At 43.7% G+C, this 22,650-nt stretch overlaps 2 protein-coding genes across 3 annotated transcripts in view; one reads left to right on the top strand and one right to left on the bottom strand.

Annotated features, from left to right (window-relative positions):
- DLGAP2 (DLG associated protein 2) overlaps window positions 1-12,968 on the bottom strand; it is a 463,115-nt gene extending 450,147 nt beyond the window's left edge. The window contains exon 1 of the mRNA XM_080588601.1: window positions 12,737-12,968. Coding sequence (XP_080444727.1) covers window positions 12,737-12,754 — 18 coding nt within the window. The 5' untranslated portion in view covers window positions 12,755-12,968. The remainder of the gene's footprint in view (window positions 1-12,736) is intronic.
- Window positions 12,969-13,104: 136 nt separating this feature from the next.
- Window positions 13,105-22,650, top strand: part of ERICH1 (glutamate rich 1) — a 98,843-nt gene continuing 89,297 nt past the window's right edge. For both annotated transcript variants that reach the window (XR_013949497.1, XM_080587759.1), the window contains exon 1: window positions 13,105-13,166. Coding sequence is in view for 1 of the 2 variants with exons in the window: in XM_080587759.1 (XP_080443885.1) it covers window positions 13,145-13,166 (22 nt within the window). In the remaining variant the exon portion in view is untranslated. The remainder of the gene's footprint in view (window positions 13,167-22,650) is intronic.

Consider the following 22,650-nt stretch of genomic DNA (forward strand, 5'->3'; position numbering starts at 1 on the left):
TCTCAAAGAAAGAAGGGAGTCCACGAGTCCATTTGGACACAAATTCACTTTCTTTTAAAATCAGGATCACAAAAGCATGTAAAATATATCAAATAGTGTGAGAAATAACAGATGTAAGTTATGAAAAGGAACTAACATTTCATCAAGATTCACAGACTTTGCTAGGCAACACTTCCGAGTACCATACATATGGGACTGGCATTATCCACAGATGTAAGCAATGTTCTTATTTATTTCAGAAAATTTTCAATACAGCAAATCAAGGAACCAACAACATCAGAATTCTAATTGAGAGGCAAGAAGATAGCAAAGAGAGGGCATTAGGGGAAAACAGCTAGCCAGGGAGAGCCGCGTTAATTTTTATTAAGAACTTAAAAGTGCTTCTCTGTTGGAAAAATCCTATGGATTCCACAATATTGGACTGCGACAGCAGGGGCAGGGGAAAGGTGGTGTCTGCCAGGTGCTGCTGTAAGGCAAGGAGCCTGGAGAGGTCAACTGTGCCATGCCAGCTTGTGAAGCGGCAGTACGGGTGAGGGAGGCACAAAGCAGGGCGTCACCAGCACCTGGCTTTGCAGACGGCTACAGAGAAAAAGCTTGGGAACATTTCCTGATGCACACGTGGAATCAAAGGAGAACGTGGTCCAGGGTGTCTGAGGAATAGGGACCCCAGAGAAGAAAGGGAAGCCTGGAATAAAGGAGGAGGCACCAAAAGCGCACCTGCTACTACTCACGCCTTTGAAAGGGCTTCAGAGTGAGAAGGGTTTCTTGGTTTTAGTCAGCTGTTTGCTTTACAGAAAGGAGAAGCCAAATAGCTAAGGGTTGTTATACCAGCCCTGACATGTGATAAATACTGAGGGTCACTGGATTTTATTTATTTTTTGCTCACTTAAACCTTATGCTGTATTTAATACTGCTTATTGATTTAATTTAGACCAAAATAATTTTATCTTCTGAAGCAGTATTTAAAATAGATCATGCATTGTCAGCTCTTTCAAAGGAAATCTGTAAAAATGATGGAAAAGCACACACGACGCTGTTCAGGGTGGACACTAAAGCTGTCCCCGTGCATTTTCAGTCATTACTTGAGATCAGCAGAGAGGAATGCTGACTGCGACGTTCCCAAAACACAACAGCCTGAAGGGTGTTCAGTGTCCGTGCAATGGTGCAAGGTATAGAGCTTGTAATTGTGGTTTGGTAGTGAAACATTACATGGCGCTCCGTGCTGGCATGGCCTGAAAATGGCATTTTCCACAGAGGAGGCAGCGCCCTTTGGACACCACCTCCCAGGCATTTCCACAGCCAAGGTCCCTCTCCTTCTTCAGGTTTCCCTGACTCCAGACAAACGGCCCACGGTACTTCAGGAATTCCCACCGTGCTGGCGACCAAGGCAGCCCTGAGCAAGTTCAGTGAGGTGGGCAACTCGATGACACCACAGAAAAATAGACTTGCCCACTTGGCAGACAACTTCCCAGCTGCTGCAGGCCCCAAAGGTGGTATAACCATTGAAAGCACAGAGGCTGAGCAAGCCCCCTTATGGCACCAAATGCAGTGAAGTTTTGGCTACCCGGCACACCTTTAGTGGTTACTGACAGCCGGGGAGGTGATAAAACAAAGGGGACTATGAAGCTGGAGGAGAATACTTGGTGATATTCTCTCTTCAGTCACCACTGAGTTGATATCCCAGCCTGCTGTTTTGGGGCATTTTGCTCTTTTTTTCTGACTACTGCCAGAACAGAAGGAAAATGCTGTTTCTCAGTGAAGGGACATGGATTATTTGCTGGTATACAATACAGTTGAGCTGAAAATACAGTTTCTCTTTTAAGCAGTCTTATCAGTTGAAAATGCACGTTTTCTCTGTCCAACCAAATGTTATGATTATTTTTAAGCACATTTAGTTCAAAGTATATTTACGATGATATATTCAAGCTATTCTTTCTGGGTAAAGCTACAGTGAAAAGTATGACACAGCCCAAATATGATACTAAAACCAAAACCTGCACCACGGTGAGGCGTTTGCAAAAACTTCCTTGTTCACATGTAACTGAAATGGCGGAGTTCAAACATTTCAAGTATTTGAGATGGCTAGATTTCATGGGGAAACAGACTAATTTGTGAAAACTAAATACAAATAAGCTGAAGTCTGAGCAACTGACAGCTCAAATTTGCACACAGGCAGCAGAATGTTCTCCAACCACATCAGGAAAGCACTTTTATGTGGGCTCATTTATTATATCAAATAACAAACACACATAAATCTCTAGGATCCGTTCATTTTAGATTTGTTTTCCCCGTGAAGTTGTTTCCATCAAAGTCAATGCTTAGAGTTAGGTACAGCCTCTTGAACAGCTCCCTGTGCTGAGATGGAAATGCATGCCTAGGGCAAGAGTTGGTTGCTTGCGAATCGGTGCCTGGTGTTATTTGGGAAGCCGTGAGATAACTGAGGTCAGCAGACACATATTGAGCTGGTAGATACGGCACACGGGTTACGTGGGATCCTTAGGAACGGTGACTGAGGGGCAGAAGGGTGACCCCAGAGCACCCGAGGTGGCCCAGAACTCCTTGATGGTGGCAGGAAAGGCCTGTCCTGCTCCCGCTGGCCAGCCCTGGGCAGCTGATACTCCTCGAGAGGTGCTAGGTGCCCCAGGTCCAGGCCATAGCTGGTCTCTGCTGCACCAGCCAGGTCTGCACGAGCATCTTGGAGGTGCTAAAGCACCTCAAACCATACGGGGCCTCAATGGGAGCCCAACTGCATCCAGCTGCTGGCACAAGGTAGTGCTATCAAAACATTTCCTCCTGTTGAATATGAGGATTCTGCTTTCTCTTTCATCCCCAAGCCATCCAAATGACACAGAAACAAGCACTGCTAAAGCAAACAAACCAATGGTGTGCAAGAGGAAGCCTGCAGACTTTGTAGGGACCAAGCTACAAATGGAAATAGAGATTTCAGTCAGCCCCTGTTACCGCGAGAAACTAAGTGAAGGCCCAGGTTCATGCACAAACACGGGTGTACGGTATTTTTAAGTGAAATCAGAAATACATCACTTCAGCACCAGCTGAAATTTCCCAAAAGTCTGCTGAAAATGGCTGTAGGGAAAAAAATATTAAAATTTTATTCATTTATCAAGGAAGTACACAAAGGTATGGTAGTTTCCCGTTGACACATGCAAATGTCCTGGAAATTCATTCAATTGATTTCTGAATAAAAGTCAAAGTTTCAAGTCATGCATATGAAAGAAAAAAATCCCATAAATAACCCCTAAATTATATTTTATCATATTTCATTTTTAACAGGAATCAATGTTATTCTCTTACAGGTCATATTTTTTTCCATATACTTAGGAACTATTAACTGCCTCCTTCTATATGGATAAAAGTAAAATTATTACTAGTTTCATCTTCATAATGACTATATGAATACTAATTACCTGTTGCTCAGTATTGTTAATTCTATACTGTCTTGTGACTTTCCAGTTTGTTTTATTTTATTACACTTTAGTAATTTATTTTAGAATTATTTTTTTTTCTTTTGCTTTGTTTCTCTGCAGGAATATTTTAATTACTCTTAAATTCCATGAAATCTAAGGATACTAAAGATGTGAAAAAGTTACTGTTAAGGCTGTAATCTAAATTCTTTCTCTGCTCTTCTATGTGGGAAGTGTATTGATGCTTACATAAACAGTCTGTTTTTCTAATAGGTTTATGGTATATAGGCTTGCATAGATTTGTGTTAAAACAATATATGAAAAATCAAGCAATTTAGAAGAACACCATAAAACTGTCTAGATCAAATCACGCAATACAAGTAATTATAGCCAAAAAAAATAGTTGTACTTAATGGCAATGTAAATTTTCATAGATAAAGTTTTTAAAGAAATGCATCCAGAGGCTTTTACTGAGTAATATTTCAGTGTATCCACCATCCCTTCATAACCAGAACATCTTGCATGCATGTACATTGCTGTTTAGTTTGGTATTTCTTGAAAACCCTTCAGTTGAGATCTCACCGGTGGTAGCGATTACAAGAGCTGGACATATTTACAAAGGGAAGGCCAGGCTGGAGAAGACAATTTTAAGTATTGCTCTGAAAAAATGAAGACTAATGATCACACTGATGTCTTTCAGAAGAGAATTCATATGGGAACAGCCTGGCTGCCAAGAATACTTTGTTCCTTGTGCTCCAAAATCAGAAACATAGGAAATTTCATTCCATTGGTCAGGAGGGATGTAGCTTGCATGGTAAGTCATGGTAATAATGGGTAAGATATTTCTTCAGGGTAACTTGGGCCAACCCCATGAAATGTGTTGAAAAAGAGAGACAAGTTTTATTCAACATTATATGGAATTATGCAACTGGAATTAAGAGCAGCATAATGCTTACTTGCAGTAAATGTCTCCCTGTTTTTTGTTTTGTTTTGTTTTTTGAGCAATTACCCTATTTTATGGGTCATCTTTTCCAAGTAAAGAACAGCAGAAACACAGCTACCTTGTGATCAGCTGAGCCCCTTCAATATCAAGATGCATACACGCACCCAGTGCTGATGAAGGTTTCTATCATCTGTGCAGCTTTGCAACACGGAAATATTTAAGTCTTTCGTGATGCAGTTTGTGAAGAGTGTATGGTATCTCAGAAACGAGGTGTTATGCAGCTTGTTCCTGTTTACGCAGCTTGTTCCTTTCCCCTATTCTTAGCCCACTACATTTAACCAGAAAAAGACAACAAAAATAGTCTACCCCTGCACTGCCCTATTAGGATCTCTTCACCAGTTTTCCTGTTACATTCATACACTTCCACCTATATCCTTGACCGTTTGTCTCCTTTTCTTCTGGACCCAAGCCATATCAGAATGCTTCCCTAAACCCCTCTGTGACACCTTCCCTTTTGGCTACCTTTCCAACATTAACATGGGCTCGCTCTAATATGTGACCTCTGGGGCTTATAAATTGCAACATTAAGAAGTGCAGGAAAGCAGAAACATTAACGTGGCAATCTTTACTTGTAGCACTGATCTTGCAAGCAGTGAAGCAAGATTTTGTCTTTCATTTCAACACTGTAGTCAGAATGTAAGTCTTCACACATTCTTTGGGTTCCCGGGCACCACATTTAGTTTGCTAAGTTTCAGTGTCCATGTTCGTGCCAGGGAGCAACAGATGGAAATTTTTCAGAACATTTTAAATGAAATTAAAAAAAAAAAAAAAACAAAAAGAAAAACAGCAAAACAGGAAGAATACCACCGTTTGTCTTTTTTTTGTTTGTTTTGCTTGTTTGATCGTTTTTAATAACAATGTAATTTAAATAGATTAACAAATACACACAAAAAAAAAGAGGTTATACTGAAGAAGTCATGAAAAGTCATTTGTTATCTGGCTAAAAAACACAAAATGTTTTACATTACTTGGGTATGCAACTAAACAGGAGGTTGCCTACAAGCAGAGGCTAAGAAATCTCCTGGAAGGGACTGCAGTCTGAATATGATACAGTTATATGGGAGAAACTTTTCTATTTTATTGATCAAAGCAGCACGCTACAGCCTGGTATACACTGCAGCTCTCAGCTCTGTATTTTTCCCTTTCTGCATCATTTTTAGGACAGCGATTCATGATAACTTTGGAAAGCAGAAAGAAGCAGAAATTCACAGGGAAATGATGGGAGACCTGACATCAGTTAGGAAAGAAAGTGCATTTCGTAATTTATGCATGACAAGGGGTACTTGAGAGTGACTTCTACCCTGAAAGGACCTCCCAGCTGTAAATCGTAAGCACATTTCATGTTAGCAATAATAATGTTTGAGACATTTACTAAGGAATGTACAGTCTCCAAAAGCACCATAAAATGAAAATGTTATTTTGAAATGCAATAGTTAAGAAAGAGAGAAGAATGAAGTGTGTGTCAAAAAGAAAACTCAAAACCAAGCAATATCCAGTAACATTAACCGCTCTATAAATGACCTCAAGAACGAACACACATCACTACAGGGGATCTTTTACTGATGGCCATAAGAACATTTCCACCGATTTATGTAACCTGTACCAATTTATTTTAGCTGTAGAGAAACATTTTCTAGGCAGGAAAAAGATAAAACTTTGGGAAGCGTCCAAAATTACCATACCACTTCTCAGTTGGAGAAGAAATATAACAGACCTTCAAACTATTGGATTCAACTGTTTAAATCTATTATCATGCTTTGGCCATCTATTTCATTATTCTCAAAGGTCAACGCACGTGCCTTTCGATTCCTGAAGTAATATATAACTTCCTAAATCTTCTTGCAGCTGAAATTTCGAAGTGTAGATAGGTCAAGATTTCCTAAGAAAGGTCAGTGTTATATGAGGTTGCTTTATCTTCCAAAAGGGGAAATGTGGCTGAAAATATTGTACAGAGAAGAGTTTTCTTTTAAAAGTGTCATCATATATGTTATGATTTTGGAGTGGTAAATTCCAAATTACCATGCAAGAAAACTTATCAAATTGCTTACAACTCATGTTGCTGTAAAAGAACAGGATATGATAACTCATGACATCCCTCCTTAACGTTATCAAAATAACTTCTTTTGAAGCAGCTCGCGTTTTACACGCACCTCTGGCATAACGAATAAACACAGACGTAGTGTGAAGATGAGACATGCTACAGAGTCCAGTGCATTTCAGGACTGACGGCAGAAGTAACGCTGCATTTTCAGATGTACTGCTGCATTACCTGCATGCAATGCTCTAACCTGCTCTCTGCAGATACTCGTGACAAAAACACTCTAATCTACAAATCAGAGTGTATCGCAGCTTAAACAAACTGCATGCTGTGAAGGAACTGTATCTAGTCTGTGTGTAACGTTTTGATTTCTCAGCCTACTAAAACTCACAGATGAAAAGCATCAGTCCCATTTACCCATTTGAATTCCCAAAAGAGAACAGCAAACTTACGATTCTGTTACAGAGCTAAGAAAACATCACTTGCACTAGTTATTTTAAAATAAATCTCTTAAATAGCAGAGTGATTCTCTTAAATTCAATAATAACCTGTATTTGAAAACTACTATTTGACATTTGTGGTACGAATACAAATGACAGTAGCTATTCCTACGTGACGCCATTTGTAAACAGACCCTTAAATGAGCGAGATCAAAATCTTAGTTTGAAGTAAAAATCTAATGTATACAATGTATAACTGGAGCACTGAACACATTTACATTTTTAAAACGTCCTAACCTTTCAGTAAAATGCTATGGCAAAGATAACCTTAACACAGCCAAAAAAAAGGGGCCAGAGGCTGGATTGACAAAGCCACGAGTCACAATCAAAGCAAAGAGAAAAGCTATTTCATGTCCCACAGCGAGAAGGAGAGAGAAACATCAGAGGGGCTGAATTTGTCTTCAGAGGGGAGGTGAACGTGGGTCATCCTTGCCAATAAGAGCCCAAAGCCTTCCCGACCACGGGACATTCATACTTCTTACTCACTCTTCTTGCTACGTGATGTCTTTATGGCCCAAATTTAAGAAGACAAATACTCATTATTAAGTCCACATATTTCATCTACATCATGCTACAGGAAGCCTGTTTACGGAAATGGTGAATAATTCAGGCAGATGCACAGATTTTTCAATAAACACAGTCGTGCTTTTCCATTTTCTTTTCTATAGTAAAAAAAAAAGGCCCAGGTTCTTCCTGTGGCTTCAACCAGACAGGATTTGAAAGGTTGTGAGCTCAAGGAAAGTAAATGAAAGGAAGAAAAGCAAGCTATGTCCTCCTTTCTGCTCATCAGGGAAGATGATTGTTATTCATCTCTAAAATTCAAGAATTTATTTGTTCATTTAGAGTGAAATGTGCTGTTGTGCAGAGGACACAAGGTGGGCCTGGTGCTAGTTCTCTCTGGAGAGAATTTCGCTCCACATGAATGAAGCGAAAGTGTCATCTTTATCTTACTTGGGCTCCGTTTAGACAAATTCGATTGAGCAAGAGTGTTTATGCTCTGTAGCTTTATATCCCAATGACTTATTAAGCCATAAATCAATAAAAATGTGAGAGTGAAAGATCCTCTGGGGTTTTTTCCTTCCCTCCACCTTTAAAGATTACTCTAGAAGAAATAAAAGAAATAGTAACATCGTGAGATTTTCTCCCTTCTGTCTGCCATTCAGGAAAAAAAAAAAAGGAAAAAAGAAAAAAAAAAAGGTCAAAAATAACCTCTCACTTGTAGCTACTGAAGCCATTTGCTCTGTGTTATTTTTATGGGCTACTTGTGAAGCTAGAAGGAAGGCGTAAAAGCGGGGAAGTTCTTTCTGCTCCTCACTGCCAGCAAAACACACATCAAGACCGTAACACACTTCTGTACCCCTGCAGCTGCATGAGCTCCCAGTGAAACGATTTGGGCAGTTTCCTTAAAGGCTAAGTTGATTATCTGCACCATTAATAAGTCCATATATTGTTTTCAGGAAAAGTCACCAGCCTGTCCAATGACAACACTATCAGAGTTGCTGGAAACTTTGCTGATATTTTATTTTATGCAATTTGCATATTATTATTAAGGCATTAAAAAGTTTTACAATGCAAGTCATACTGTCGAGAAGTAAAGAATCAGAGACAACTAATTCAGTTGACGTCCAATGCACAAAAATAAATTGCATGTAAGAAGTCAACATCTTAAGAAAAACACGCATGCTAAGGGCAATTAGATTGCAGACAAGCTTAAACAATTGATTTGCATTCTCACCCACACCTGAGGGTTTACTGAAAATACAATATTGCCTAAATTAAAAGAACAGAAGAAGGATAATAAGGAGGCAGCTCAAAAAAAATATTTTGAATTGTTGCTGTCAGTACGGACCTGCTACCTCTCCAGGGCAATGCAGGAGAGTTGCTCCCTCCTAAAGGCAGTGCTCCAGAGGTTGAACACCACCGGAGCAGCCTCTCAGCGTCCAGGATGAAATATGCATCACGGGCACCTTAAATGACCACAAGCAACTGGTGTCCAACAATAAATCTGTGTCCCTTAGTTTTATGCCTCCCTTTCCTAACTCTGTTTGCAATTTCATTAACAAGACTTAACCTTTACATTTGCTAGAAGAAAACCTGTTGTTGCAAAACTAAGCTCAGTGTATCAGGCAAATCTAATAGGCTCTTCTTTCCTCTGACATAAATGTACTTTTTAAAGACAATACTTAAAATGGGGGATACAAGATTAAGAGTGGTGGAAGGACTCGGTGAAGAGGGAGCAGCTATGAAGGATGAGGAGGACCTAGAGATAGAAAGCTCTGGTGTATGGTCCTCCTCAAATTATTTGTGCATATATAAAACCTGAGTTTCTAAGTTACTGATTTTGCCTTCTTGGATTTATGCATACATTTGACTGTATTGTTGACCTGTTTCATTACCATCAATTTATCTGCTTTGTCACACATAGCACTAACAAGTTTGAATGAAGACAACAGGCACTGATTCCCCATGTGAGACAAAAGCCACCCTCTGTGGCATACCTCATACGTTTACCAGCAGATACATATTACCACATACACACACCACATTTACTACCAGAAGTGGAAAGAAAACCTTTTTGGATGGTAAGAATATATGGTTATAAAACCACAAAATAAATCAGAGGGCTAAGGGCCAATGCCATACTGGAAGCTATTTGTTGTTCATTTTTCTGAACTGGCAAGGACAGAGAAATGTGAAAACGCGGAAGGAAAACGCATAGCAACTTCTGTGCACAAAGCAAGTAGTTAAGAAATCACAGTGAGAAATGGGTAAGAACAAAGCGAGAGCTGCGCTCTCCATGCTGTTCCGTGTGTGTGTTTTACATGCATATTTGTAGCAACACTGATTGAGAAATCTAGCTGCAGTGATTCCCTGCCTCTCATTACAACTGAGTGTGTGCTAAGTGAATAAACTGCTGCTTGACATTTCCTAAAAAAAAAAAAAAAGAAAAAAATGTAATAGGAACAGTACTTTGCTTTAATGAATCATTTTGGCCCCTACAGCAGAAAGTAGCTGTGATGAACTATAATCTCTTTCGGGAAGCATAATTCTATGATGGAGATATATATGGGCTGAAATATGAGAAGTTGTAGTCTCAGGCAGGCCTGCTTTAAAGGAGATTCTGAATCATCCGTGCCCACTTCTACTTATATTTGATCATAGCTGTTGACATACTGTATCTGCCATGCATAGATGTATTTCTCTACGAGAGGTAAGAAAGCCATATGGTTCGTGGATGACTATGAATTTTCGCAAAGCAAACTCATCTACATTTAATTCCTTTCCGTAGTTATCCAAACAAAACTACCCATTTAGGAAACAGAATACTGTGGACTCGGGTGGGACGTTTTGGTCCTTACAGCAGAGCTTTAAGGACCAAAAATCTCTCTTAAATACAGTCATAATTGATGAGCTAACACTAACTTTCTGCATTAGTGGTCGCCCCCTTTACCACGTGTGGTTAGATAAACTAATTCGCTGCGGTGATGAACTGAAGCATCTAATAGGAATTGTCTTGTTCACGCAGTAGAACTGAAGCAGCTGTTTTTGTTTGACTGATGCAGTTTGAAAGGGCCCCCTGATGGTGCACCTTCGAAAAAACAAGGGTTTATTTCAATGTTCTTTTTATTACCAAAAGTACTCATAGGATTATCATCGCTACGCAGGGAAATTGCTTTGACTACATGTAATTGCAAGCAGGGAAAAAAGTTCCTGCCTATGAAAGGCAGGTGTAAAATAATGCTTTACCACCTTTGCTAAGGTACACAAAAAACATCCCAATAATTATTCCAATTTCCGTAATTTAGCCAGATAAAGCTCTCGATCAAGCCGAAATGTAGTTGTTAAGGCTGTCCATGAATATTTCCTACCAGAACATCCGCTGTCAGACAAAAACCTACTGTACCCTTGGCCAGGAGGCTCAAGGGAGCTGCAGCGGCCGCGCTGCAGGTGGGATGCCCCGTGGTGCCCAGGCACGGCAGGACAGGAACACATTTCCCCCTAGAGATATCACACCCGCTCACTTATACTAGAGCAACTTGCTTTATACTTATTAGAAAGAATTATTAATTAGCTGTAACAGTCCTCATCACGCTCCATTTCTGTCTCGACTCGGCAGCCGTTGGGAGCTTGGCATGGCCAACAACCTCAGCGCCAGCAGCGGCGGGACGTTTCCCTGCGCTTCGTGACACCCCGCCGCCGGTCAGCCGCTCGGAGCACCGCCACGGCCGCGGGGCTTTGCCGCTTGCACGGCCAGCACACGCTCTCCACAGCCCCTCCGTTGAGCCGTCCGTCTGCCGGCCGCTTCCCTGGAGCGCTTCCAACTCGCCTCTAAGTGCACCTGCCGTTCGCGGCAGAAATTTGAGGCAATTTCAGAGGGGCTGCAAAATCTAGCAAGGTAAGGAGGAGGGACGCCCGGCTTTGCCCCGAGGGCGGGCAGATATACGCGTAACTAGATGCTAACAGCACTGTGCGGTGCTAAAACGAAAAGCTGGAAGTAATCTAAAATAGAATCAAGGAATTTATTTGACAGCCCTAGTTTTTACTTCGTGTTTAACCGAACAAGGGCATAATAAATGCGTTCTCCAACTTAGGAATATTGTGTCAGATCACACAGGGTCTGACTCCAGCACTCAGAATTAAATCTCCAACACACAACAGCACTGTAATTCATGAAAGTATTAAATACAACCCGAGTCCGTTTTAACCACATACCGGGCGTTTCAAAAGCATATAAAAATGATCGGGGGGGGGATGGGGGACGGGGGGGACGAACAGGGACACGACACACAGCCTTTCCAATACCAAGGATAAAATCTGGTCAGCCCTGTAAAAGCAGCTGCGTGCAGCACAACGAAAACTTGCGATTCTGAAAGGAAACGCTCCGCCGAAGCCACCCGGGAATGGCTTTTGGAGCCGTAACTGCTGGGCTGAAGCGCAGCAGCGCCAAACTTTTACTCGTCCCGCTTTACCTGCTCTGCCTGGGGAATGGCGGGGGTGGGCTGAAGCCCCCCGCGGCCCGGGTGAGGGGCTGGCGGCCCTCCGGGGGGGTCACGGCACCCTGCTCCGCCACGGGATTCGGGGGAGGTTTGGGAGCAAAGGCCGGGAGGGGGCTGGGAGCATCACCGGGGGGGGGGGGGGGGGAGGTTTGGGGGCACCGCCGGGGGGTTCGGGGGCATCGCCGGGGGCGTTTGGGGGCATCGCCGGGGAAAGGTTTGGGAACATTACTCGGGAGGGATTTGGGAGCATTGTTGGGGAAAGGTTTGGGAGCATCACCAAGGATTTGGGAGCATCACCCGAGAGAGATTTGGGAGCATCAACCGGGAAGGGTCTGGGAGCATCACCGGGAGGGATTTGGGAGCATCACCCGAGAAGGGTTTAGGAGCATCACCCGGGGACGGTTTGGGAGCATCACCTGGGAAAGGACTGGGAGCATCACCGGGAGGGCTCTGGGAGCAGCACCCGGGGACAGTTTGGGAGCATCGCCCCGCTCCGCACACCCGCCGACCCCTCGTGCCCTCTCCTCGCGACATCCCCGACAGCAGCCCCCCCCCCCCCCCCCCCCCCCCCCGGACGCCCACCCCGTGTACCCGGGGGTGCTCTGAGGCCGTGAGCCCCCGGCACCGACCCCCCCACACCCCCCCGCGTCCCCCCAAATTTCAGCGGCGCTGCCCTGGCGGCACCGTGCCCTCGCCCCCCCGTGCCCCGTCCCGATCCCCTCAGCCCTGGGGGCAGCCCCCTACCCACAACACCCCCCCCCCCCCCGTCCCCGTACCTTTCTCAGCGCTGACATTCTAGTGCATTATTACCGGGGCAGGGGCGGGCTGGGCGCGGGGCTGCCGCCTCGGTGCGGGTGCGGGAGGAGGAGGAGGAGGAGGAGGAGGAGGAGGAGGAGGAGGAGGAGGAGGAGGAGGAGGAGGAGGAGGAGGAGGAGGAGCAGCGCCTCGCACCCAGCAGCGCCCCGCCGGGCCGGCTCCCCCCCCTCCCCTCCCGTCCCCTCCCCTCCCCGTGCGCGCCCCCGCGGCTCTGTGTGCGCGGCCGCGCGCCCCCTGCCGGGGCCCGCGGGGAGGGAGGAGGGCCCGCCCCCCAGCCCGCCGCCCGCCAATAGGAAGGCGCGGAGCTGTTGATGGACGGGCCGAGGCGGGGAGCGGGAGGGCGGGGCCGCCGGCGGAGCGGAGGGGCCATGGCCCTGGGCTGGAGGGAAGGTGAGGCGGCGGCGGGGCGCGTAATGGCGGCTAACGGCCCGTAACGGCCCGCAACGGCCGGCAACGGTCGCGGGGGGCGGGTAACGGCCGAGGGCTCCCCACAGGGGAGCCGTCCCCGCTCCGCCTCGCCCTGCCGGCGGGCTTGGCGGCCGGGAAGGGGGAGGGAGCGCGGTAGGGTCCGTGCTGTGAGCTCCCGGGGCTCGGCACCACCGCCCCTTATTGATATTTTATGTTATTTCTTTTAGTTTTAATAAGCTCGGCTCGCTCCCAGGCGGCTGCCGCCGTTCCCCCGTGGCCGTGGGGCTGGGAGCGCCGGGGGAAAACAAAGCTGGGCGGCCCGAGCCCAGCGGCAGCCCGCTCGGTGCGCGTTCGTGCCCTGCGGGGCTCCTTGCCTCCTGTCCCCCCGTGCGAGGGGGGAAACGGGGGGGCGCGGGGGCACCCTGTGCCCCCAGGGGTCGGGGGGGGCCGGGCCGCGAGGGGCAGGGCCGCGGGAGCTCGCCGCCTGCCTGCCCGCCGCGTGGGGCAGCTCTGGAGGAGGTGCGAGGCCGGGGAAGCGATCGCTGCTCCGGGTGCAGGCGCTGCCAGGCGCGGCGGTGGCCGGTGGGGTGAGTGCCTGCCTGCTGTCCGCCCGGCCCTGGTGGAAGAGCTGCACGCCGCTGTCCGGTGGGAGAGCGTGAGCTGGGAACAGCGAGCTCATGCCCTTGTGAGTAACCGTGGGACTTTAGGGCTGAGAGCAAGGAAAGCAAATCAAAGGGCTCCAGCTTCTTAAAGGTCAGCTAGCGAGCTGCTTGTCTCTCTGAGGTGGATGAAAAAGCTAAACCGATCGTGCTGAGCCACTGCCTTTAGCGTTAGGAACTGCTCCTGTCCTCTTCAGCACCTCTAAAGGATGCTGGCTTGAGACTGGGAATAAAATACAGCAAGGAGTAGGATGATGGGATGCCTTGTGGTCGCCTGGGGTGAAACAATAAGTTGAAACAGTGTACAACTTTATCTGCACAGGCTAGGCAGCTGATAGCATGTATGGGAACTGATGACTTGCTATTCTGTAAAACTATATGCCTGTAAGGGAAAAAAGTGTCTCAGAAAAGAGCTGAAAAAGGTTTATTTGCATCTCCTTAAGGTCTCATTTGGTCCTGTGTATATAGATCGTGTTGTGTGTGTTTTTTTTTTTTTTGTGTGTGTCTGTATTACAAATGAACTCTTGAAGACAGAATGAAAGGGATGGTCAACAGCTTGTAGATTGTGGGACTAATTGTCATTGAAGAGAATCCAAATTACTTACAGGTACCTACACTGCTGGCGTACTAAGTAAGATATAAGTAGGATTGACTTTGCCAGCACTAGGTTGGACAGGCCTAGCTGAGGAAGTCAAATGCTTTGGGGTTTTGTATGTGTTTTTTAGTTGTTTTTCAGTCACATATACCAATGATAGATAGCAGGGCTAGATGAACCAGCATTTCTCATTGTATGCATTATTGACAGAATGATTATCTTCACTGTGCTGATGAATTTGGAGTTTATAGCTGTTAAACATCATCAGTTGCTGCTTCAAAGCCACGTTCATTGTTCTTGAAAGCTTGTGTGGTTCCAAGGTGATGCTGTCATACAGGCTTACAGGGTGCTGCTCCAGCTGCTGAAGGGGAGACTTAAGGTGTATGGGTGTAGGTGTCCTACACATCACTGACCTTCACTGCTAAGAAGTGCTACAAAACTTAGCATGCTGTAAGAAGTGATACTACAGGAGGCTTCCTGTCTGAGATCTGGGTAGTTACAAGAACAGCAATGCTTAAAAAAAGACTTCTGAACAGTGCTTTGAGGAATGCCATCTCTGCCTTTTTGTGATAAGTCTTAGGTTTGGGGCAGGAAGCTCATACTTTTATAGGGATTGAAATGAGATGGAGAGTTGTTTGTTTGGTTTGTAATGGGGTTTTATGGTGTTTTTTTCCCAGTTTTGTGGGTATGGTTAATTTTTTTTTTTTAGCTTACTCTTTTGAAATAATAGTTTGGAGCATTTCTTCTGTACTTTTCAGAATGGTCATGAGAGATAGACATGATTCTGTGTGAAGATGCTGGGATATTTTTTGTTAGGATTGAGTGTATATACTGTTATTTGGTAAAAGTGGGGAAGGGGTGTCATTTCTGGGCTTGGTGTTTTATCTTGTTTTTTAAACAATCAATATGTGATGTCTTTCATTCCACAAAACTAGCTTTTAAGCTGTTAATTAGTAACTTCCAACTATCTAGACAGATAGTCTATGGAATATCTTGGAGCAATCCTCAGAAAGTCACCAGGTTGTCATTTCCAGTAGGCAGTGTATGATTTCTCATTTTTCTGGTTGTCTTTAGTTCAAAAGGTTGAAATCAATGTGTCTAGAAATGTGCACTTCTATCGAGGGTTGCTTAATGGCTTGTATTAAAGTACCCTTTATAACTAACAAGAAAAGAAAAATCCTCTCTCATTGAATCTTCCAGTACTTGGTAATGATGGGCTATTTAAAATGATATTGATTTGTTATATGTGTGTGGGGACATTTGCAGCAATTGTTGGTTCTTATGTCACAATCAAATAGTCAGAGCAAAAAGGGGTATATTTACTCCCTGAGGATAGTGATGTAGACATGCAGTTGTACTTACATTTTATATAAGGGTTTATGCCCAGTGATACTACCCCTGATAGTGGTTGTTTTGTAAATACTTTTATTTTAGGCATCTCGTTTCCTACAAGCAAAGAGAGCAAGCTTGCTTTAAAATTTCCAGATTTTTTTCTTCCTTTTCAGCAATCTAAACTCTGAATTGCTTTTTTTCACTGGTTTTCAGCTATTCTTACAGCAGTGCTTCAGGCCATTATTGTACCGCTGGTCTGTTTTCCCTGTTACCTGCAGCATCTACTGTAGGATCACTTGATGATGCCAAAGGTGTTTCAGTATTAGAACGGAACAAGGGCCTGACAAGATTTAGTAAAAACTTACTGTAGTTGCTCAGAAAGAAAAGGCTACTGCTTTAACTTCAACCAGCACGTGCGTGCTACAGTGTGCTTGCTTCAGGCCACACGTTCTTTGCATCTCTAAAGCAGGGTAAGAGTTTTTCAGTTGAAGTGGTCTAGTTGAAGCAGGGTTTAAACTTTCTGAAATCTAGAAAGTTTATACCTCTGCTGGCAGGGCTCTTTTTGGTGGACAGTGATGTTGAAGTGCACAATTTGGGCAATTCATGTTTTTTCCTCACCTCCTCCTGCACTTCCCCACTCCCCATCTACTTCTTGAGAAGAGAGGGTAAGTCATGTCTCCTAATGCCAGGATTTATGCTTGGCCCAACCTTGAGTAGCAAGAATTATTATCATTTTTCATCAGCAAAGTTGAGCTTCTTTCTGAAGAATGTGTGTGAGATCTCTAGCTGTTTCGAGTGGGGTCTGTTTGGTTGTGCAGTGTGAGCAATGTATTGTGAAAGGTGCCTGGAAGCACAGATAGCATGCACGGATTGATGCGGTGGTGAAGATGCTTTGTTTTCCCAGGACTGTAGTAAAAATACCCAGCTTAACAAGGCTTCACCGCGAGGCACGCAGGGTTCTTACGAACAGCTGAAACAAAATCCTGATGTTCTCATTGTGATGGCTGCGTGTCTTATTATCTGCATCCTGTGTCATGTCAAGTCAAGTTTATTAGATGTCTGGGAGCCTGCGGTCGCGACTGAGGTGGCCTACTGAGAGATCTCTAAAGCCTTTGTTGAGACAGGATGGCACGATCTATTAGTCAGAGGCGTATTGAACTACACAGTCATGTAGAACTCGCTGACAGATGTAACGCCAGTATTACTGATTTGAAGCTGCGATGTGACACAGATCGTGCTTAGTGAAGCTGAATCAGTTTCATTTTAGCTAAGAAGAGAAAATAAATGTCTGCTTTCTGTAGGGAGTATCTTACTGTTTTGTATCTACAATTGCCATGAACTGTGTTGGCCTGGGTGCCCAGAGGTCAACCTTTGGTAAATCACTTGCCTGTTGTGACTTACTGCTTAATTCCGCTGAACACAGAAGTGCGGGGTATGCAGTCACTTCTATATTTTTTCCTTTCCTTCCTTTCTCCTCAAATGACTTGTGTTAAGCCATATACTTAAATAAGTTGCTCTCGTTCAAGAGTTGCCTCAAAGAAAGGGAGAATGATAAATTACTGAAGTTTTGGGTAGAAGTGATTTTTCCGTGTATAATAAAATGTAGTGCTAAGTGAAAAGATAAACGGAGACGCTTTTTTATGGACTGCTATATTACAGCACAAAGCTGGAAGTTCTTTAAACTATATAGTTATTAAACTGTAGTAAAGAATAGGATGAGTAAAATCTCGGCAATTAGTATCTGATTTTAATGTCTAATGGGACATGGAATGCTAATGGATGTTGTTTCGGAGAGGATAACAACTGAGGTCTTGAGACAAACCTTAAGATGGTGAAGTTAGTATTCCACAGTAGATTAAAAATGACAACATCTGAGCTTCTCATGCAGCTCCTCATGATGTTATGGTTAACAACTGTTCTGAGATGCAGGCAGCTGACATCCAGCAGCTCAAGCACAGGCTTCATGTGACCTTGAATACAAGTAAATTCTGTTTGATAACCAAGCAGTGTGTGCTCTTTTTCCACCTAAATAAGTTATAATAGCTTTCTTAAGACTAAAGTTACCTGCTGTATGGAATGTCAGCGAGATAAATTGTAAAACTGGAGGAGAGGACTGTTCCCACCTTGTGTGGACATTCAGCCAAAAAATGTACAATTTTCCCTTTAAGCTGTCATTCATGGTATTTCAGGGTAGTAGAACCGTGAGGTTATATATGGAGAGGCGATTAAGCAGCAGAAAAAACTTAAGTGAACTATTTAGTGCTTCCACTTCTTGAAGGGCCTCCACAGTCTGTTGGAATAAGTTGGAATAGTTGGAATAAGTATTCAGACACAAGTTGGTCTCAGTGTGGGTAGGTGTGTAAAATTATTTCTTCCAGTCCTTCGAATGAGGTGGCCTTAGTGCCCTTTCTGGCCTTAAGGTGCAAGTGAACTCAATACTGAAATTTGAAGCCAAAAAATTACTTGGCAAATTCATCAAGAAAGAATTTCAGCAAATAAGAGCTTTTAAGAAACAAGGACTTTCTGGGCTTCAAAAGAGAGAATTAATATGTAGAGCTATTGATTTGTAGATAGATGTAGTTAAGCCTGAATGATGGGAACAGGAAGTGCTGTGGATGATCTGCAGGGTGGCAGGTGCTTTGACCAAGCACGAGATCTAAGATCTGTTGGCCTCCCTGTCGAGGCCTACAAGGGCCTCTTTCACGAGATTGTCTGCTTCAGCCTGAATTTTCTGCAGCAGCTCTTTTAGACCTTGCTTTTATCCCGTTTTGTCCTTTAGCTGCCCTCATAAGAACCTGTTACCATAGCTTCTCCTGCAGGATGAGGGCTGTTTATAGACGGAACATAAAGTGAAATACTGTAAAATTGAAAGCTTCCCATTTCTAAATGCGTAACACTGTACTGTGACCACAACCAGAATTCTGTATATCTTGCGCCTGTTTTTCCTTTCGAAAGATCAGTTTGGTCACCCTACGCCAGTGTTTTGCTTCGGCTTGCACACATTCCGTCTATGGTGGAAAAGAAATATGTCAGGCTTGGCAAAGCTGGTCTCATTGGTAGCAAGAAAACTGTAACTTTTTTCTTTTCTTTCCCCTGAGTTCGACAAGAGCATCCCTGAAGTATGACATACACCCTTATGGCATGGGCATCTAGGTTGGCAGCAGGTGATCTTTAAGGTCCTTTCCAACCCAGGCCCTTCTATGTACTCGGTACAGCTTCGTTTGTACTGAAAACATTTTGGATGCCCGTTGGCTGGCCGTCTGAATTGCTGTCTGGTATACACACCAGCTCCCCGGGAGGGGTGTCTGATGTCTAATCTGAGTATAATGCCTTGCACGTGTCTATCACTCGGTGTTGTAACTGCAAACTGAATTTTGTTCCTGGTGTCTGCAGTGTGAACTAGGTGCTACTTGTCTTTCTGAGACTTGCACTGATTCTTGGGTCGTGGCTCTGTGTGTCAGGCCAAACAAATACAAGGGTCATCGGCTTGGCCAGCTGAGCAACTCCTTCAGAAATAATCCAGAAGACCTAAAACATGAAACTCCATCTTGTGTGATTGAAGGGGAAGTAAGCTTTGTAGAAAATGGCTTAAGGGGAGATGGAGAACAGCTGATATCCAGAAGTACTCATCAGTTTTCCACCTGCTAGCTGGTAAAAAAATGGCAGTCTGGCTAACATTTCCTGTACGCAGTGGTCTCTTAAAACACTTCTACACCCTGAATCTTACTGAAATCCAAGCGTGTTAACTTTTTTTTTTCCTTCTCCATGTGGTGTCCTTGAGTGTCACTGGTCAAGAGTTGACTATCTAGCTGTGGTTAGGAAGAGCAGGGTATCCACGTAATGGGATTGTTGAACTTGGCTGGACAAGGCCCTAAGCAAGCTGCTCTAGCTCACCCTGCTTTGAGCATTGGGGTTAGGCTGGATGATGGCTGGAGGTCTCATCCATTCTGTGACCATTCTGTAAAGTGACTGTCCCATCAAAGCCTTCATAGGAGATGTACGATACTTGCATAACAAAAGGGACTTCAAGGATTTGAATTCTCTTGAGTATCAGAGAGTAATTGTGTGCTGACTGTTCAGATGAACCGTACGTTTTAATGAAGCCTTGTCTATAGTTCTGTGTGTGCATTATCGTTATCAGCTCTTCCCATCCTCTTCTGTCTTGCTGCACTCATACCTTCTCAGCATTAGCAGAAATAATGTGTTGAAACAACTTCCACATAGCTGGCTTCGGAAGAAATTCCTGGTTCCCTAGTTGCCCAGCCCTCCTGTCTGTAGGAGAGAGAGATCAAGTAGGGCAAGTCAAAAGCCTCTCGGAGCTCTGTGTTCAGCACTCCCGATGCCGTTTATTTTATTCCTGCTGCCCAACTTGCATTTGAGTAGGCAGCAGGCAACCAGTTGAGGAACGCGGCGGGGGTGCTCACAGTACACGTGGCAAGTAGCCAGAAGTACGCGGCGAGCATTCTCCACAGAAATGCTTTTTGAGGACAGCGTCCTCCTACACTCAGCTGGACAGGAATGCTTCTGCTGTTGATCAGAACTTTATTTGTTTAGTTATTCATCCTGCTTTTGTTACAGCCCGTGGTGTTAACTGAGTTTTCAGTCATGCTGTCAGCTCCGGGGGGGACCGTCATAAATCTGCAGTGCTGCTCCTGTCTTGGCACTTGTGGGCAGTTTGCACGTGTGCGTAAAACAAGAAACGTAATGGTGTCAGTTCAATACTCAAATACCAAATAATGCATCTATTTGAAGGAAGGCTTTTCAGTCTTAGACAGCTGTGTTGAAAAATTCCTGGAAGTTCACAATTTGTACCTCTACCCAGTATATACTCAGTGCTTTATTTCTTGGAGTTCTTGTTTTGCTTCTGTTATGTCAAACTTTAGGCACCTGGTGCTTTTTTTTTTTTTTTTTTTTAGTTTTCTGATGTACTTCGCTGTTTATACACACCAGTTGTCAAGAATTAGCTGTGGAAACAGTTTGGTACCTGTTGTAAGTTCTCCTTTCTGAAAATACTGGCTTGTTTTCATCACTGAGGAATTCCTGGAAAGATGCGTCTTCGGGTGTTGCTTTAGTTTCATTATGCAGTAGGAAAATCCAGTGCTTTAAGGTACAGGCTGGGTGTTTTGGTAGCATTGCATAACTTTGTTTGGAAAGAAAATAATTTTATTTCACTTCAGAAGTCTAAATGGAAATCCAATTCAGAAGACAATACTAGAGAATGTATGTTTGGTTTTTTTATATATTTGTAGGTCTATCAGAATTGAAGTTTTCTACTGAAATACACGGACTGCTATCTTTGTTTTGTGACTGCAGCTCTACATCAAACATGCAAGGCCCCATTGGTTTTTGTTTGTTTTCTTTGAAGCCACATACTTCACTGTAAAATGACTTATGAACTTCCCTCACAGCTTTATTACCAGCCTGTGTTTAAATACAGTTATACTTTGAATGAAAATGCAGTGACTGTCTGTCTTCCACTGTTGGCTTCTTAAACTGGTATCTGCTTCTACCATAAGCCACATTGCACTTCCTTTTCTTTAAGTGGAAAGCTTGATGCCAGTGGGATTTATATGAGGAACTGAAGCAAAATCTAACCCTAATGTTTTAAGTGTAGTGTGTATGCATTTCTACTTACTGCTCTTAAATGTGACTGTGCCTTAGGTGCTGTTGGTGGGCACTATGTGCAAACCAAACTTAGGATCTTGATTACTGTATGAAGCTCATTGTGTCTTTTACCCTTAAAAAAAATAAAAAGTGCAGTGGGTATAACTCAACTTACTTAAGAATGTCTGCCTTGTACACTGTTAGTGCGTCTAACGAAAGTCAGCCTAGCTGCTGCTGTTTGTGTTGTGTCTCCTTTTTGCTGGCTCTAATGTCAGAGACCTGTTCTAGATTCTTCGTGTTCTAAGTCTATCAGATAGTGGATTTAATGAATCTAGAAGTTGTTTTTTTTGTAATAGCTTTACCATTATGTTTGGAAAACTTTGCTTTCCCTAGTGAGCTTCATAACCAAGACATTTTTTTTCTATTTCCTTTTAACAAACGCAGGATGCAGTGCGATCACATACACCTGAGCTTTGGCTTAATTTTTTTTGTGTGTCAATAACTCAGTGTTCATCCTAGATCACTCCAGGATTCCTCACAAGGTTAAATGCAATCTTCAGGAGTCAGGTCTAGCCTTGTTTTTGTTGTTGTTAGAAACATTGCTGTAGGAGTTAAGAGTTCAATGCAAGTGACTTCCCTAACTACTTTATTTTGACCTGTTAGTTTTTCAGCTTTCTTCTAATAAACTTCTAGATGCTCATCAATGCATTTAGTTTGGCAGTTCTTATTCACTACTAGATTCTAATAGTTTTGTGATGTGGTCTTATGCAACCTTATCCTTGAGCTATGTAACGCTTCTCACCATTTCACACTTAAAGTTCTTTTGGCATTCGTTTGCTTACGTTAAACAGCCAAAGCTCTCCTTATCCTCCCGTGTCTTGCTGGTTGTTGTAGAAACTTTTCTGTCTGCCCTGGTTTGAGTTCAGTAGCTAGCTTGTGTGCAGCAGACTTAAGGCTATGTAGTGTTTCCAGCAAGGTCTTTCTAGGTTCATATTTTAATGTTGTATATTTTCCTGTCTCAGATTAAAAAATATTTTGCCCGGCAGAGTCTTGGATCACACTGTCATTGTACATGACTTTAATCACGGTAGTGGCTGGGTCTCTCCCGTGATTGATAGTACACACAGGCTTTCTTCTGTAGTCATTTCCAGTTTATTAATCTCCACTTAGGAATTTTTGCTTGTCTTCCTAAGCATGGAGGGCCTCCCACACCAACAAAAATATAGTCCTTAAGGCTTCATTTTTCTCTTTTATCTTTATAACCTTGTTAACAGAG

Source organism: Anser brachyrhynchus, assembly GCF_964034855.1.
Source record: "Anser brachyrhynchus genome assembly, chromosome: 3".
NCBI classification, from domain to species: Eukaryota; Metazoa; Chordata; class Aves; order Anseriformes; family Anatidae; genus Anser; species Anser brachyrhynchus.